At 46.1% G+C, this 18,910-nt stretch overlaps 1 protein-coding gene across 1 annotated transcript; it reads left to right on the forward strand.

The window, feature by feature from the left end:
• The first annotated feature begins 401 nt into the window (after positions 1-401).
• On the forward strand, positions 402-15,732 carry GSG1L2 (GSG1 like 2). Its single transcript, XM_047708899.1, has 5 exons — positions 402-711; positions 9,174-9,221; positions 10,291-10,443; positions 12,229-12,340; positions 15,474-15,732. Exons 1-5 carry the CDS (start codon positions 402-404, stop codon positions 15,730-15,732), a joined length of 882 nt encoding a protein of 293 aa, XP_047564855.1.
• Positions 15,733-18,910: the final 3,178 nt, after the last annotated feature.

Here is an 18,910-nt window from a genome sequence, read left to right on the forward strand (position 1 = left end):
AGCTCCAGTGTCACAAGGTGAGGAGGTCTGGAGATGGGATGTGCAATCATGTGAGGGTACACATGGTCACCGTGGTCAGTTTCGTCTCCTGCATATTTTACCCCAAGTTGAAAAAGACAAAAACAGAGAGCCAGCCTCCTTCTGCACACCCGTTCCCTGGGAAGGACCGAAGGGCCAGCTCTGTCCGTGGGAACCCGTCCCCTCTCTGGGCTTTCTCCTGCGGCTTCTCAGGCCACAGATGCACATGCAGAGGCCACACGCTGGGGGAGCACCCAGGATCCCCCAGCGGATGTGAGAGAAGCCCGTAAGGGTGCCAGATGGCAGGGCTGAGAGGGGCGGGTAGCCTGCGGAGGCAGGAGGGGGCCCGCTGCTCAGCCTGACGCCGCACACCTCCTCCAGCCATGGTCGGGGCCAGACAGCAGCAGGTGCTGACCCTCCTCCCCACCTGCCTTGCCCTGGCCTTCTCCCTCATCGCCATGGGCAGCAGCTACTGGTGCGAGGGGACCCGGAAGGTGGCAAAGCCTCTGTGCCTGGACCAGCCGGGCGGGCCGCACTGCAGTCACTTCAGCGGGGGCCACGACAGCGATGGCAGGAGGGATACCGGGAGCCAGGTTGTCCAGTACATTTGGGAGACGGGGGACGACAAGTTCATCCAATGCAGGTTCCACGTGGGGCTCTGGCAGTCCTGCGAGGAGAACCTTGGCGGCACAGGTGAGCACAGCTGAGGGGGACGGGGCTGGGGACAGGTGCAGGAGCTCTGGAACAGGGCGCCTGGCTTTGAGTCCCAGCGTGGCCACTGAGTGCCTCTGGATCCTTGGGCAACCTCTTCACCTCTCTGAGCTTGCTTTCTCAGCTGTCAAATGGGAACGAGAGCGGTACTGGTGACCAAGAGTTATTATAAAGATTAACTGACTGCATTCACTGTCTTGCAACCGTGCCTGCAACACACCAACCATGTGTTGGTAAACACTCGCTTTTACCCTTCCCTACTGCCACCCAATCCCTAGAGAACCCCAGATGGCCCCGTCCGTCTCCAAACTGCATCCTTGCACTCCAAAGGGGGGCTTGGAATGGCAGGTTCTCTTAGAAAACTGACTTTTGTCATCATTGGTAGGAAGGGGACCCCCTCTGTGGGGCACCTACCAGAGGTGAGAATCCTTAACAAGTTAGACTTTTGTCTCTGGAAACCCTCAAAATAACCCCACAGAGTAGATACCATTTCCTCAGCTCACAAATGAGGAAACTGAGGCTTTGAGTTTCAGGTCACATGGCTGGTAAGCCCGACCCCTTTCTCACCCCATGATGCAGCTCTGATCTTTTGAGCTTCTGTGGGTTTGGCAGAGGGGTGGGAGGGAAATGGGGGAGGGGGATAGATGAGAGAAGAGGGAGAGGAAGCTTTGGTGTTTGGAGCTCCTATATATCGGAAATTCTTTCTTTCTTTCTTTCTTTCTTTCTTTCTTTCTTTCTTTCTTTTTTTTTAAACCTCCCAAGGAACTGAAGAAGGAGGACTTGGACTCCCCAGGGTCAGGCATCCTGCCCATAAACCCAAGTCCATGCTTGGGACCAGGATTCTCTTCCCTTCCTGCTAGGAAAATATACCCCTCAAGGTGGAAAGGAGAGCCCCCCCCCCCCATTTGTCTCTTGATCTTGGGCTTAACGTGTCAAATTTCTTGATCAGCTTTTTACTTTCTCTGGAGCTTCTAATGGCCTTTTCCAACCCTCATAGCATTAGTGGTTTATGCTTGAGGTCCGAGTAAAAGGATCCAAGTAGGAACCTTCTGATATGGTGCTTATTCCTCTCCATCCTGCCTTAGTGGGGGCCACAGAAGGGCAATGCCAAGTCTTACCCTTCCTCATATCCCAGTCAGTGTGTATGGCCCTTGCTTTAAGTGGGATGCACACCCTGCCACAGTGCCTTGAGCTAAGGCTGCCAGAAACCCCTCTCTGCCCTGTCCTCTGGGGGATGCAGCTATCTTCCTATAAGTCTGCTCTTTCTACCCCACAAACAGGCACAGAAGGCTTAGGGTCTTGCATTCTGGAGGGCAGCAAAGGCAGTCTCAGATTTTCAGTTTGAAAAATATGGTCACCAATCCCATAGACGAGTTGCTTGGAGACTTCCACTCCCCTTCCAAGTCCCCATCTGAGGAATGCCTACTTCAGTCCATAGCTGCGTGTAAACATCACACCAGTTATCAAATGTTTGCTGTGCAGGACAATCACCCAGGAAGTTAATATACACCCAGGTGCCCAGCCCCTGGAGATTCCGATTCAGTAGGTCTTAGAGGGGGTCTAGAAATCTACAGTCCTTTAAAAAAATAGTTAACCAAGGTAATATTTACACATAAATAAAAGATAAAATCATTTTGAAATGCTTATAAGAAAAATCAATAGACCCCTGCTGCCTTCTGGCTTTTTTATAACCTAGTTCCGCCCATCAGGGAAACCACTTTTAGCTAAGTTGTTTCTTCTGGGATTTGTTTCCATGTTTCAAAAAACATGTGCTGTCTTCATGTTAGAGCTCCTTTATTGACTTGCTGTCATAATAGATGAGGCTAAATCTCTCATACCCTCACATCCCACATCTATTCTGCCCTCTTCCTGATATACTATATTGCTGTTTTAGATAAATCAACAAACCAATCATTTATTTGGAGTATATAAATATTGTTCATCATGGAATCAAAGAGGTGCTATCATTACATTAAATTTCTTGTGTAGCTTTTTGTTTTTCCTAGAATTCCCAATTGCCTTTTCTTTTCTCATCCTCATAGCATCGCTTTTTATTCCCCTTGGCTCTCCTTTTCATCTGGTGTTATCTATATTTCTAATAAGCTCCCCTGGTGATTAAGACACACACCAAAGTCAGAGAAACATGACCCAGGGGACAGCAAAGCCCTCTGGAAAAAGGCACTCGGAGCAGCATGGAATGAATTTGCTAAAAGCCATTTCCTTATTAAGCACAGGAAGAATGTGCTAGGAGAACAGAGGGAGAGAAAGGCAAGTGAGCCACAGTGGTGAGAACTGAGATGAAACTAAAACAAGGAAAATAATTTTCACAAAGACTGACCTATGATATGGGAATAGAAGGGATGAAAAATTTCCTTACAGCTCTGGGCATGGCGAAGTCTTCATAAAGGAAGTGGCCACTGCACCCAGACCTCCAAGCAGCACTGTGATTTTAATAGATGGAGATTAGGGCTGAGGCTATTCCAGGCAGACAGGACAGAATGAGCAAAGGTCTGAGGCAGGACACTTCCGGTATCTGCATTAGAAAACAAAGCAGGGTGGCAGGGGAGGTCTCCTCACGGAAGAATTTAACTCACGTGGCTCTACAGTGTCACCTGAGGCAGCTTCTCCTCCTCTGCAACATAAGGTCACGGTCACTCTAGGACAAGGAACTGAGCAAGACCATGTTCGCTGGAAAAAAAAAAACCTAACTGAAGAGAATTAGAAGCATCACTAATTGTAATGCTAGGGTAAGTTGGGCCACAGTAGAATGTGAACCTGAGGGCAGGAATTAGAAGATTAGACATTAGGAGCTGCTTCCCCAGTGACCAGCAAACTGGGAGAAAGGACTCTGCAAGGGCTGGGCTCAAGGGAAGGCTGGGCTTTGCAGGGACTAGAAGCCTCATCTCTAAAATGATGTCGAAGCATCGGGCTTCAGGCAGGAGTGGAAGGAGGTGCAAACCATCTACCAGCATACAGCACATGCCTGACACATTCACACAAACACTATGCAGAGAGATGATATAAATCGTATCTGAGCTTTCCACTAAAAAGTTATTACCAGGTTGGGGGAGGGGAGCCTTCTCAACCGAAAACAGGGGCCAACAGCTACGTGAGGGTCTTTCGGTCTTCTTCCTCGAGAGACCAGGAATCTCACTGGCACTTCTGCCAACCCGCTGAGTGTTTACTATGCACACACACACTGCCTTCTCATGGATCACACACCTGAAAGGCTTTTGAATATTTAAATATATTTAAATTAAATTTAAATTTATAAATTTAAATCAATTTAAGTTTTGGATTTATTTAAATAGATTTAAATTAAAATACATTTGAGGTTCTCGGTGATTCATTGCACAAAGCCAAGTAGAAATAGTCATTCTTGACCCTTTTCTGGTTTATGCACATCTTATATACTTGATGTCATGCCAGAAAGAGACTTTAACAAGCACCTTGTTGGGTTTTCTCAAAGGGGATGTCCCCCTGCCCCGCCCCGAGATGCCTTTTGAGATGCTTTTGTGAAATTAAATAAAAAGGGTTTTGATTGTCAAAATGAATTGGAAAATGTTGCATATTACACTTTCTTCTTGAAAATTCACAATGCACGTTAACATGTTAAAATTTCTAAGAGGTACCACAATGAAGAAGACTGTTCACTGTTTATTACATATCCCAGGGCTTCGTGAAGTTAGTCGACCACAGGAAAAAGAGACTGTTTGGAGGAACGTTCTTTGTGAAAGGTTTACGTAAAACCACAGATGCCTTTTACAGGTGGGAAAACTGACTTCTCGAGGCAGAAGTGCCCCCCTTTGAAGACTGAGCAGTTAGATACTAGTAAAGCAAGACACAGAGGTCAGACTTCTTAACCCAAACTCCTTATTTCCCCCCTCCCCGACCCAAAGCCCAAAACTTAACCGAAGGACAATTGTCTTATAATTGTGACTGAATGCATGTGTGTCCATCAATCCAAAAAACCTCTGCTCACATTTTAATATGTTTGCAACTTCATTATATTAGGTAAACCTAATTAGGTAAACCGGGTAAACCACAGTCTCGAAATATGGTCATTACTTTATTAAGAACCAAGAAGAGGACGTCTTCTCCAGAACAACTTTTTTTTTTTCCCTCCCTCAAGAGAAACTTGATCACCTTCACATGTTACAAGATGACCTCAGATCAAAAAGCTTAGAATTAAGTTTTTATTGAATAATAACTAAAGTCATAGCAAACCTACAAAAGAACGAAACAAAAGATATTCATCCCAGGTCGAAAACCAGTGCCCACAGAAGGTGGTAACAGAAGCGAATGGAGCAAGGGCAGCAAGGAATGGCAATGACCTTGAACCTCACCCCCAGCTAAAGGAGGCAGCCCCTGGCTCTGCTCAGCGTTATGGCCTCGTGGACTTAAGTGCTCGGTATTGTCAGATCCTTTGATTTTTCACGGGAAGTAAGATATTGGATTTCCATGTGAGAACTCCCCAATTTTAAAATATTTTGAAGGGGCCCTTGGGTGGTTCAGTCGGCTAAACCCCGGACTCTTGGTTTCAGCTCAGGTCATGATCTTGTAGTCATGGGATGGAGACCCCCATGGGGTTCCATGCTCAGCAGGGAGTCTGCTTCAGATCTATCACTCTGCCCCTCCCCGCTGCTCAATCTCTCCTCTCTTTCTCAAACAAATAAATTATCTTAAAAAAAAAATAATAAACTTATCTTGAAAACATCGCATTGGCCCGGGAAAGCACGTCTGCAGCAGAATATGGCCTGGGGCCCCCAGTTAAAGCTCACTTCACACAAACATCTGCTCTTAAGTGTAATTTATCACAAGTGCCTGGGAGATTCAGGGGACATGAAAGAAAAGGATTATAGCTAAGGTGAATGGGAAGGCACCCAAATGGCTCAGACTGCTCGGGAGATCTGACAGTAAGCACTCCAGCCTGGAGAGGGTGCCCTTGATCCAAAAAAGCCGAGGAAAGCGGCCTCAGGGCAGCCCAACCACCCCCAGCACTGCAGCACCATGAGGAGGCCTCCTGGATATTTTCCTTCTAAATCAGCTTCCTCTCTGTCCCTGCAAAAGCTGACCCTCCAGGGGATCCCTTGCCTGGAGTGTGATTTGCGGACATCCCTGGCTCAAGCCACCTCTTCCTATTCCCACTCCTGTCGCCCTAGTGCCTTTTAAAGGCTGGGCGGGGGGGGGGGGGGGGGTGGGGAGGCTGTGCCTCTGATTCCAGGGTCTGAAATGAAAACTCTGTGGCCGGACGGCACTTACACTGTGCTCTTTTCCTTAGGCGAAGCAATGAGTCAACAAAATGTGCTGGGTTCCAGATCTTCACTGTTCTGCTAAACCCCACAAAAGGTCAAGGACGGAGGGGCCCAGGCACCCCGTGGGGGGCGGGAGTGGAGAACGAGCAGACGGGGATGCGAGAACCCAGCGCTGGCCGCTCTGTCCCAAGCTGGCTCATTGCCCCACTTGGCTGGAGAAGCCCTCGCCGCCCAGCTATGTAACACCCGCCTCTCTGGCTTTTGTGGGATTTATGAAGATTTTTCCTTTTAATCCTGCTGGCCTCATTCAAAAGGAACACCATTTCTGGGGATTCAGATTAATCAAGGGGTCACTGTGGCCTGACTCCTTTCCCCGGCTGACCTCAGCCTTCGGAGCTACGGTGAATTCCCCTAATCTTCTTGGCTGGCCCTCACTTTCTCTTTGCCCCACCCCTGGCTCTGTACCTGGTCCCCTTTATTCCTGTGACAAAGGGCAAACCTATTGGGAAGGCCACATAGATGAATAGTGCTCCGTGCATTATGTAGAAAGACAGCAGGTGGGAAAAAGAAAAAGGAAAGACAGTAGGTGGTGATTCAGAAAAATATGAGCGTTGGGTGGGAGAACACAGTTCCTGATTCTGACTCTACCAACCTGTCTGAGCCTGGTCTCCAGATCTGTCAAAGGCAATGTGTACTCACCCTTACGGATAACAAAACACTCCAAAAAAAAGAGAAGTGTCAGGCACTTCACAGAATCCTTGCACATTTTCATTGGAGCACCCATTTCACAGATGAAGACGTGAGGTTTCGATACAATGTTTCTCTGAAAGCAGCACGTGGAGTAGAGACGTCCCCCTTAAGTTGGGGGGCCTCTTTGGAAGAACCAGGGGGACGTGGACAAATTTTTGCATCTCTGACCGAAACATCACAGCCGCTGCCCCCACATCAGAGAATCTGCAAGAAAAACGGACTCCTCGCCTCAGTGCCAAGTTGACCTTAATTAAAACTGGCTGAATTAAAACTGGCTTAATTAAAAAGTGGCTGAAGAGGTCACAGTGGCTTTAGATCAGCCGATGGGTCCCCGAGGCTGTCGTCCTCAGCCCCAGGCTGTGCAAATATCCTCCCCCACCCCCAACCCCAGGCCGCTTGTTGTGAATGGTTCTGTGACAGGTGAAGTCCTTCTGCACGTCTGTCCATCAGAAAGTATCCCAGCGGGGCAGCTCAACTAAATAAAGTCCTCTAGCATAAACCCAGGCTTCGTTCCTCTTCCTCCGATAGCCCAGTAGAGGAGCTCTGCTGATGTGCAAAGCAATGAGGCCCCAGGGAACTTGGAGTTTCATGAGGATAAGTATGGCAAATCTTAAGGATTATCGTCTTTGGGACCAGCGTGTGAACTGCTCCTGCATCCGGTCCTTCCCGAGTGAGCCTGACCCCGTGGAAGGTGTAGCCAAGAGAAGGGCTCTGTGTTGGGAGGATAGGGAGAGGAGGCTAGCCATACAAGAAGAGAGACTTTGACTCAGTGCTGGAGGAATAGGGAGCCACTGTAGGTTCTTGAATAAGGGAGTTACCTAGCATTTTCTCTCCAACAAAAGAGAAGTAATTTCCACAGTCAAAGATGCTCCCCTGAGCTTATTTCTGTCTCTGAACATTTCCAGCAAGGTAGGTGATGTGATTCCTGACCCTCAGAGTACTTAGGGTCTATTATAATTCATCATGATGTGTGCTAGTCACATGCAAAAGGGCCCAGCAGAACTCATTTTATGGCAGCGGAATTGCGGTGAGTAGGAACTGAGAGCAACTTTCCCGTCTATGATGTCATTAAATCCTCAAAGCGAGGCTACTGCAGGGACTACCGAACCTGTTTTAGGGATGAGAAAGCCATTCTTTGAAGAGTGAATGATTGGTGCCCCGTGTTGCCCTGTTTTAGTTCCTAGCGGCCCAGACGAGGAGCAGCTCTGGGTCTTAGGTCTCTCCACATCTCCCTGCGTGTTCCCTGCTGTCCACGGGAATGCATTAAATCCATGCTGTAGTGGGACAGCGCCGGGCTGGGTCCCTGCAGACTGAGTCCTAATGCTCAGACTGCCTCTGCGTAAGCTGTCCTGTACCCGTCACTTACCCTCTGGGATCCTTGGAGCCCCTCCAACTCTGCAAGGAAGAAGCAGGTGATTGTGCAGGCATCTGGACACCTGCCATGGCTGATAATACTCCTAGACAAAGCCCAACCTTCCAGAACATGAAGTAAGCCTGAGGGGTGGGGGCAGGAGTCTCTCTGGTCTCTGGTGCACACACTGTCTTTCCACACTCCAGAAAGTACAATGGAATGCAAATAGTGAGGTCACTAAGTAACAGATATGAATCTGCTCTAGTTCTTTTCAAGATTTATTTATTTTAGAGAGAGCACAAGCAGGGGGAGGGGCAAAGGGAAAGGAAGGGAGAGAATCCCAAGCAGGCTCGACGCTCAGCCCAGAACCCAACACGGGGCTTGATCTCAAGACCCTGAGATCGTGACCTGTGCTGAAATCAAGAGTGGGACGAATAACTGAACTGAGCCACCCAGGCGCCCTGCTTTAACTCATTTCTAAATATCATTACCAATGTTGTTACCTTCCCTCTAACTGGAAACAAACTATCTGAGACTCATACATAGGGGATGCTGTTGGGGAAGTTGAGAATCCTGGGTCTAAGGCTGGCAGTATCAGTCCAGATGGGCTGGATTGTGCCGCGGTAATGAACAACCCCCAAGTCCCAAGTGGTTTAAGTCAAATTGGCTTCTAGTTCATTCTGTGTGGATTTTTCAGGTGGACAAGGGGTGAGTCTTCCCCACAACCATTCAGGGACCCAGGCTGATGGAGACTCCATCCATCAAGGGAATGTGAACCAGTGGGCAGTCCATTGGCTCTTACAGCTTCTAAGCAGAAGTGACCCATCCCATGGCAGCTGGCAATGCACTGGCCAAAGAAAGTCATATGGCCAAGCCCGGACTCACCGGGATGGGATGGGAGGGAATGGGATCAGATCATGCTCCCATGGGGTGGGTGGGGAGGCAGCACACCAACAATAAAACAATCTGCCATATTCCCCCCAATCCTTGTTCAGAATGACCCAGCATTGACTGAAGGTGCTAGAAAGTCAGTCGCTAATTGTCTTGGCTACTCCTACTTATGACTATATATTCTCTTTGTGTTCTAGGTGAAAAGTGTAGGAGTTTCCGGAGTATAATACCAGCTGAAGAACAAGGTAAATACCTTACTCGTGTTCTGTCCACCAGCACACCCCACAACTGGGATAACTTTTACTGTTTCTGTGGGGACCGGAGAAAAGGTGAGAGAATGATTTATGATTTTCCCGCGGAGTCAAATCCAACAGCTAGAACAGCAGGCTCTCTCCGTGTCCCCTATAGTCAATGGTGCTGGAAAATGTCCAACCTCCAATTTTGCCCGCAGGGAGGGACGGGAAGCCCCAACAGGTAGTGTTTGCTGTTTCCCACAGTATGAACACTCCTACTGTGTTTCACTGCAAACCACCAATGTGTGGTAGACACGGGGCTGGGAAGAGATGAGCTCTGACCACCACTGTCTCGAGCACTTTGTCTCTATAACACTCATCACATTCACAATGACTTTCTCATTATCTGTTTCCCCAGCTGGAATAAAGGTTTTGTGAAGGCATGAATCACACCCGTTTCACACATCCCTTCCTGGGTCCCCAGCACCTAGCGGGCTCTTCTGGGGGACTTCCAGGAACATGAGCTTGCCACCCTGTCCCCTCCCGCGATCCACTGGCCTCCACCTCCAACACAGTTCCTTGGAGCCGCAGGCGGGGTCCCCTCCAGAGGGCAGACAGTTGGCTCACATCAAAACAAATAAGGTTTGGGGATCTCTAACCAGAGCTCTTACTCTCCGATGTCTCTACCTTCTTGTTTAAGTGTGTGTATCTTCTTTAAAAAGACAAAGGTAACGTCTTCTGGTGAAATCAAACAACGCATTAGCTTTTGAGCTGGGGAATAAAGACCCCAGCATCACTCAGATCTTCTCATCAGACCCCTACTCTATTTTTCTTCTCTCCCAGCAGAGGACAATATTTACACAATCCTCCCTCAACCCCAAGGAGTCCTCTATCACTGCCAACTTTCCAGATTCAACAGACATGGCTGTGGGGTTGGGTTTTTTGTTTGTTTGGTTTTTTTTACCCCTTGGCGTCTGTTTTTTATTTTTTATTTCAGAAGTGAACTAAACCAAGGGCTGCACATGGCGGTACTTCTGAATTTTCAGCACTCAGCATCTCTGTTGTCCTCACCTTTTTGCAGGTGTTCTGTGGTTGTCCATTGGGGCCGAGATCATGAATATCCTTCTGTTGTTCACAAGTGCCATCCTCCTGGGGTCCAGAGTGAGTTATCATAGCTCTGGGTTCCACCGGCTCAAGGTGGACGCATCTGTGGCCATTCTCACGGTGCTGGCAGGTACTTGCCCACAGCAGTAGTCAGACAGGCTGACTCCCCACAGCCTGCCCCAGTGGGAGGGACAGAGGGACAGAGGGACAGAGGGAGGGACAGAGCTTCAGCCAAGTGCAGGGCAGTTTCTGTTGATGGGCAGTTCAGCAGAATAGCGGGCTGGTCTGCCAGAGAAGTCACTGAGTTAACCCCATTGCGGGGAAAGCAATGATGCTTTGGGTGGCTGATGAAAAGAAAGGGGGTAGGCCTAGGGGATAGAGAATAAGATGTCTTAATTGCCTCTTTATCACAACTCTGGGAAGAAGATATATTGGCTCTGAGAACAGAAATTGCCTAATTTAGTCAGGTGGTTATGCATGAAATCCTGACTGGGTTCAGATTTCTGCGACCTAGTGGCTGTGTGACCCCAGGCAAGTCACTCAACTTCTCTGAGCCAGCTCTCTCAAAAGACTATGGTGATGACTGGGTAAGAATGCACCTAGTATGTAGTAAGAATGCAAGAAATGGTCACTTGCTAAAAATCATCATCCAAGTTTGGTGTACCTATAAGAATGAAAAACTCCCTTTTTGGAGGGTGGGGGTCCTCTCTGTCCTCCAAGCAACTTTTAGAGCAACTTCATTTGGTCTCCTGAGTTGGCCTTTCCATCAAGAAAGAACCCCGAACAAATGATTTCCTTCCCTTCTCTGTCCTGATAAGCTCTGTTAATAGTGTATCAGTCCAGTGGGGAACTCACTTCTGTGTTTGGTAAGTGTCAGGTGTCTTTCCCAAGCCTTATCATCAGTGAATAGGATGATAAAATCCCGTATCTGGATCTTCATAGCAGAGAGGCAGGCCGTGGACTCTTGAAGACTCTTCCCCAGGTCCTGAAATTCCCAAGGGACCCCAACATCATGAGAATTGTCTTCTTTCTGGGTGTCTGTTTCACTTTGACTGTAAGCACAATGTCAGATAGAATGTTTGAGGATTCACATTGCAAGGACTTTAGCCAGCCCTATTAACATAAATAATCACCCCCACCAATTAAATCTATTTCTGTTTGGGCCCCTGAAGATGATCTCTAACTGGCCACCGTTTGCCATACATTTATTAAATTGTAACACCGTATGTGGAATTAGAGTCCCCGCAGAAGAAAGACAAAACAACGAAACACTAGGGTTTAAAAGTAAAATTCAAGAAAGCTTTCTTGAACAGAAGACCAGACTCCAAGTATCTGGAAAAATAGACATGTGCGTTCAGATCGTCAACATATCCTACCAAACCTATGGGGGAATAAAGTCTTCAGGGGGTCTCCAGACAAAAAGGCCAAGACACAAAGGAAAGAAAAGCCCATTGGCAGCTGATTTCTGTTCCTCCTGATTACTACCACATGAGTCTAGTGTGGCCAGAACATACTTGGGGTTTTGTTTTTGTTTTTTTTTTTCATAGTGTCTCAGTGTTGAAGCATTAGCAAATCATCCACATGGAAGAGAATAACATGACGAAACACTGAATGTGGATTCAGACCCAGTGTAGCTCAAGGACCCCTCTTCTGTGCTGGGAAAGAGAGAATGGAACATCGGTGCCTCTGAGCATAGGGAGACAGGGGCATGATAGACTGGGGAGAGTTGGTCATGGGAGGAATGACATGGCCACTGTGTGAATTCATGACAATAAGGAATTAGTAGTGTGTGCGTGCAACATGAAGGAGGCTTGAAAGGAATCAAGGAGGATGCTACTGGCTTTCTTTCATCCAACTCACATACAGTAGAGAAACTCTGTTCCTAACTCAGGCTTACAGAGCTCTCCTTATGCAGGGCTCCTCAGTATGGTGGCCCACATTATGTACACAACCATTTTTCAAATCACGGTGAACCTCGGACCAGAAGATTGGAAGCCTCAGACATGGGACTACAGCTGGTCCTACTGGTGAGTTCTGGCCATGGTGCTCAGGTCCTGATGGGCTGGTGGGGATGCACACAGGTAAATTTGTGGGACTACCGACCTTGGCCATCGTTCTGCCATCTGACTTTGGATGACTTTCTTAACCATCCTGTAACCCTGCTGTCTCCCCTGTGAAGGGATTATACCTGTCTTATGTGTTCATAGGCATTTAAAGAGATTAGGTTTGTGAAATCTTTGACCCAGAGTCAAGGCCTTAAGGCAAGACACTGATGTTATTGCTTTCTTAAACACGGCTTAGGGGGAAAGTCCTGAGTAATAATGCCTAGTAAATACTTCAGTGATGGGACATCTGGCCCCAGTTTCTAATGCACAGAGAAAGCCAGGACATAAAAGTTCTGTCTCTTAATGGGAAGACTCAGCCATACCATTGAAGATCACAGGGGTCCTTTTTGATATGGGCTTCCAAAGTACAGCTGTGGCTTTATACACACACACACACACACACACACACACACACGTACATTTTCATCCTGTATAACAATCTCTTATGTTACTTTTCTCTTTGTAAAACAAATAACACATTCTTGGTTTATTCCCTCATCCTACCACTCTAGGGTTTGGTGAACACGCCTGTGACACTGTTACCTGTATGATGTATTAGATTTTGTATTCGTCTTAGTTTGTGTTCCAGCCTGAAGAAGCTATTATTATTATTTTTTTACAAACATTTCTTTGTAGCATCACACCATTCCCTCCACTGTGTGCCACTTCAGTTCCTCCTTCCAAACAGGTGTCAGTGTGTCTGAGGTGACGTCATTTGTGCTGCACACAGTGAGGAACCCTGCTGCACTAGAGCTCAGATCAATGTCAGGTTGGCCCACAACTATGGCCAATTTATGCTATGGGCTGAAGTAGATCTCAAGCATCAAAGGAATCTGTAGGATGGTCTGTTTGTTTCCAATATCATTTTGTTTCATTTCCAGTTACTTGTAATATCCTAACTCTTAATCAAAGAAATAGAGGCAAATAGTTTTTAAAAATCAAATAGTGTTACACAGGGGCACCTGGATGGCTCAACTGGTAGAGCATGCAACTCTTGATCTCAGGGTTGTGAATTCGAGCCCCACCTTAGGTGCAGAGATTGCTTAAAAATAAAACCTTTTAAAAAGTCAAATAGCATAAACATAGCAATCTCTCAGTTCTGTCTCTCCCACTCTTCCACCCCCATCAAAACCCCCCATCTTCCTCTCTACTTGGGATGGCTGTTCTGAGGCATGCCATATGACACTTCCCTTTGCTACTCCTTTGTCTTGAAGAGCTGTTTCCCAGGCCCCATATCATTATCTTACTTAGTTTGCATTCACATTTTATGGGAGCCCATCCCCTAGTAGCTCTCTATGAAAGGGTTCAGTGATGGAGAAATTATTTTATTTCTTACATATTTGGAAAGGTACTTATTCGGTGCTCCATATGCGTTTGATAGTTTGGCAGAGTATAGAACTCTTTGTTGAAAATCATTTTCCCTGAAAAATGTGAAGATGTGGTTCCATTTCCTTCTAGAACTTATTGCTTCTGGGAAGAGTTCCATAGTATTTTGATTCATGTTCTGTTACAGATAAGCTGGTGTTTTCTACCCTTTATTATTGGTGTTCAGAAATGTTAGGATAATATAACTTGGTGGAGAAATCTCCTTTCATTCACTCATTCATTCTTCTTTCCTGTGCTTGATGGGTCAGAACTTCAAACTGAATATTCACGTCCTAGGATTCTGGGGGATTTTCTGGTATTATTCCATTGATTCTTTCCATTCCTTAGCATTCTGTTCTCTTTTTAGAAACCTTTTGTTAGTTAGATATCAAAACTCAGATTAATCGTCTAGATGTCATTGTATCCCTCATATTTTCTAGCTCCTTCTTTTTGTAATCCTTCCTGAAAAATTTCCTCTCTTTGTCATCCAACCTTCCTATTGAATTCTTACTTCGGATCTTACTTGAATGTCTAAAAGGTCTTTCTTCTTTTCTGGTTGTTTTTTTTTTCCTATATCTTGATCTTGCCTTGTTCATGCAGTGTCTTCTCGTATCTCTCTATAGATAGTGATCAAAGGGTTTTCTGCTGGTTGCTATTTTCTTCTGTTTCTTATCTCTTTTCTTTAGATTCTCCCCGCCCCCGCCCTTTTTTATCTGTTTACTGTTGGGCCGTTCCCCTAGATGTTGGTATTCTTGATGTCAAGTCATATTTAAGGATGATTGAAAACTCTGGAGTGGGTCTGGAACTCAGTTATGGGTAGGTTTCTTTGTAGGTCATTGGATAAGGAGACTCTATCCTACCTGGGAATTTCACCCCCTGAAAACACACAAATGCCACTTGGTAGAGGTTCTTTCTCAGCAAACGTTCTGTTGGGTTCTGTGGAAGGTGAGAAGTGTAGACCATCATCTCAGAATGCAACAGGCTTCTGGGGGGTAGGGATAGAAAGTAACAACACTAATGTCCTGTCTTGGGTTAGAACCAACTACCACCACAACAAAAAGCAACACTGTATGTTGGCGGATACAGTACTTCCCAGTATTTCCCAGCATTAGTTCATTAATATCCTCACAACCACCCTACCTGTGGGGTTACTATTAGTCAAGTTTTGCAGATGAGAACCTGATACACAGAGATGAAGCCCCCAGCTCAAGAACGCACAGCTCATAAGAGATAGGTGCAAATCCACAGTGCGAGCTTCGCACAATGACTCCAGAGTCATTCTCTTAACCACTGGGCTACAACAACACTATTGGTTGGTCTCTGAAACTTGTGATCCAAAGTCCAGGTCCAAATCGAGTGGGACGAGGAGCTGGTTTTTCACCAGACTGACCCCCCAGCAGGAAGCTCTGGTACCATAGCCCTATACTACTTCTTTTTTTTTTTTAAGATTTTTTTATTTATTATTTATTTGACAGAGAGAGATCACAAGTAGACAGAGAGGCAGGCAGGCAGAGAGAGAAAGAGAGAGAGAGAGAGAGAAGCAGGCTCCCTGTCGAGCAGAGAGCCCGATGCGGGACTCGATCCCAGGGACCCTGAGATCATGACCTGAGCCAGAGGCAGAGGCTTAACCCACTGAGCCACCCAGGCGCCCCACCCTATACTACTTCTTAACTGTGGCTTTTGTTGACAGCCTCACGTGGGGTTCCTTTGCCCTCTGCATGGCTGTGTCGGTCATGGCCATGAACAGATACACAGCAGCCCGCCTGGAGTTCATAGAGAAGCAGAGGGTACAGAAGGACAGTCGGCACTCTCAACACAACTTCCCGGAACCCAAGGCTTCAGAAAGTGTTCGGGAAACAGAAGCTGCTCCCAGCCCTGCTGGGCGTGCCCTTGTGAGTGAATCTGCACACCTGCTGCCCAGTGCCCCAGGCAAAGTGTCCATGTGCTAGGCACTGCTTGTGGCTACCAGATCCACACAGGCAGGCAAACCAGGCACTGAGGTCCACAGTAAACATCTCGGGGGTGGACTTCAGAAGGCTGTGGTCCAGGTAAACCTTCTACCCACCATCTTACCCTTTATTAAACAGCTTTAGCTTCAGGTACTGATTCTTGGTAAAATGCCAGCGTCTTCAAGTAAGATTGCACTTACGGAATGTATCAACCATTGACACTGTAGTATAAATGAGCACCTCAAGCTTTTCTGACAGTGTGTTTAATAAGGGTAACCAATAAAGAGGGAACATGTGAACCCTAAGGGTAAGAGAATCTGAAGAAAGGGGAAAGCAAGGTTCTAACTACAAAGGGTGAGAAGAGTGTTACCCACAAGTTTATTGACAGAGGAGTCCAGAAAATTTTTCCCTTAAGGAGCACACACAAATTGATAGTATGTGTGACTATCCCATACTTTCTCTTTTATTTTAATGAAGAAGGCACAAATTCCAATGTAAAGGATTGGTTTTGTGTTACTTTAAATATGTAATTTTTTTGCAATTTCCTAATTTCCACCTAGAGTAGAATCCACTTGGAAGGATAATCAAATGATGCAACAAAATGAGAACAGTCGAATGGAATGACATCTTATCGCAATTAAGTAGAACAAATGTTGGAATTGTTGTGCTTAAATTACCAGGCACTTTTGTTTCTAAAAATAAACATTGCTAAACGTGCAAGTTTTGTTTGAAGCAGTGGGGTTCTGCATGTTTCCTGATGCGTTCAGTTACAATATTATATAAATTTATCTTGTATTTTTTTAATTTTTTTAATTTATTTTCAGTGTAACAGTATTCATTGTTTTTGTACCACACCCAGTGCTCCATGCAATCCGTGCCCTCTCTAATACCCACCACCTGGATCCCCCAACCTCCCACACTCCGCCCCTTCAAACCCCTCAGATTGTTTTTCAGAGTCCATAGTCTCTCATGTATTTTTAAGCTAACATATTACTGAGGCCACAGGCTGTTAGACACATAATTTGGGTTTTTGAAAAAAAAATAATAAACTGCCAAATTATAACAAACCTAAATATGTCTTAACTTAGATTCATTTTTTTAAAGTATTTGTCTTTTTAGGAAACACATCATTTCTGGAGGGAAGGGGGAACACAAACTCCCTGAATGTTTCGAATAAAATCACTGAATCTGATTATGTTAAATGGTATTTATACTGTCACAGAATAAGGGGAAATCAGCTAACTTCTTCATGTTTGGGGCTCTAGTCAAGTAGCCATCTAACAAATGATGGTTCCGGGGCATTTTGTGTTGTATTGAACCAAGCATATTTGAAGAGGTAAACTGGAATTTTGCCAGAATAAGCCCAACTCAGAGAGGCATGCTGAGGTCCACTGGGCCATTTCTTCACCTGGAGCAGAGGGGTCTGTACACTGTGGGTTCTGGCCTCCACAGTATGTGGGTTCTTTTTTATGGTTTGTCACTTCTTTGTATGTATATAGGTAGAGCCTGTGTCCCTGTCACAATATCAAGTCAGAGTCTGGTCCTGGAGAGAAGGAAACGTGCCACAAATGTTCACAGAGACACTCCCTTCTCTTTTAAAAACCAAAGCAAAACCAAACATGTCTGTGCGGAATGTGGCTGAAGGTGCCAAGGAAGAAGTGAGTTTTTTGGAGCTATGTGAGAGAAGCTGGTGTCATCTGATCATACAGGTGCCTCCTTGGAAGGGGAACAGTGATCAGTTAGACGCCAGGACAGGACACAAGGTCACTGGCCCTTGAGGTTCCAGCCCAAAAGGACTCTTTGCTACATTGTCTGAGCTCCCAAGGCACTTTTCTTCCTTTGAAATGTTTTAAGAGTCACTTTTATTAAAGTGTAACATACATAACGCTAAGTATACACAAACCCTAAGTGTACAGCTTAGTGAATTTTCAGACAGTGAACACAGCCATGTAACTGCCCCTGAGATCAAGAAACAGGACCACGGTGTCTCATTTTCATCTAGCTTTGCTCTAAGACAGACCCAGGTGGATTTTAAGTCTTGAGTACTGAAATTATTTATACATCTCTTCCCCTCTTAAAGATTGTAAATTACTTCTCTATGGCAAGGACTATTCTCTCTACCTCCCCCGACATTCAAAACAGTGGTCAGCACGTAGAAAACCCTCAGACGTATATGTGCGTATATATGTGTAGCTATAGGTTTTTAGCTATAGGTTTCTTTGAGAGAAAGAATATCATATGAGTATATATAGAAAGATAGATAGATAGATAGATCTCAAATAGACCTTTTTAGTGATATTTATATAGTTGGGGATTGAGAGCATGGATTCTGGAACCAGGGTACCTGACTAGAAACCCTAGTTCCTCAACTTGACTTTGGGTGAGTCCCCTGTCTCTCGTGCCTCAGAGTTCTCATCTGTAAAATGAGAGAATAATCCTGCCTACTTCAAGGGAGGACTGAGTTCATTAGGATGCGTGACGTTCTTAGAATAATACCAGCACCTAGTAAACACAACAGGGGGATTAACTGCTCAGATCTGCTATGTGCAGAGCACTGGGTCAGGCCCTGTGGGTATTTAAGGAAGCAAGATAGAGTCTGAGCCCTTGCCAGTGAGTTGGGGAAACGACGGTGAAATCTCAGTGACCACGTCCAGGAGAAAGGCAGGATCGAATGGGTGCCAACCCACTACCCGTTTTCAGACTGGACACCATCCATCCTTAGTTAAACATTCAGTGCCTTTTTATCAGGTGTCTACAATGTTCCAGGCACCACGTCATTCCTCCTACAAGTAAGGGCTCAAGCTTCACCCTTTGCTGGTATTAGCAAAATTCCTCTTTGGGGAGAGAACGAATCTAGGTCTACTGCCTACTTACTGTACCAACAGACAAGGTGGTTTCCAGAGGGTCAAGTGTTCTAATAAACCCATCAAGGTGCAAGCTGGTGCAGCCACTCTGGAAAACAGCGTGGAGGTTCCTCAAAAAGTTGAAAATAGAGCTACCCTATGACCCAGCAATCGCACTACTGGGTATTTACCCTAAAGATACAAACGTAGTGATCCGAAGGGGCACGGGCACCCGAATGTTTATAGCAGCAATGTCCACAATAGCCAAACTATGGAAAGAACCTAGATGTCCATCGACAGACGAATGGATAAAGAAGATGTGGTATATATACACA

This window comes from Lutra lutra, chromosome 16, assembly GCF_902655055.1.
Source record: "Lutra lutra chromosome 16, mLutLut1.2, whole genome shotgun sequence".
NCBI lineage: Eukaryota > Metazoa > Chordata > Mammalia > Carnivora > Mustelidae > Lutra > Lutra lutra.

Excerpts from the sequence above, each read along its gene's own strand:
- GSG1L2 (XM_047708899.1), top strand. The coding sequence starts at position 402 with ATGGTCGGGGCCAGACAGCAGCAGGTGCTGACCCTCCTCCCCACCTGC. Across the intron at positions 9,222-10,290 it reads AATACCAGCTGAAGAACAAG|GTGTTCTGTGGTTGTCCATT; the intron begins GTAAATACCTTA and ends ACCTTTTTGCAG. Across the intron at positions 10,444-12,228 it reads CATTCTCACGGTGCTGGCAG|GGCTCCTCAGTATGGTGGCC; the intron begins GTACTTGCCCAC and ends CTCCTTATGCAG.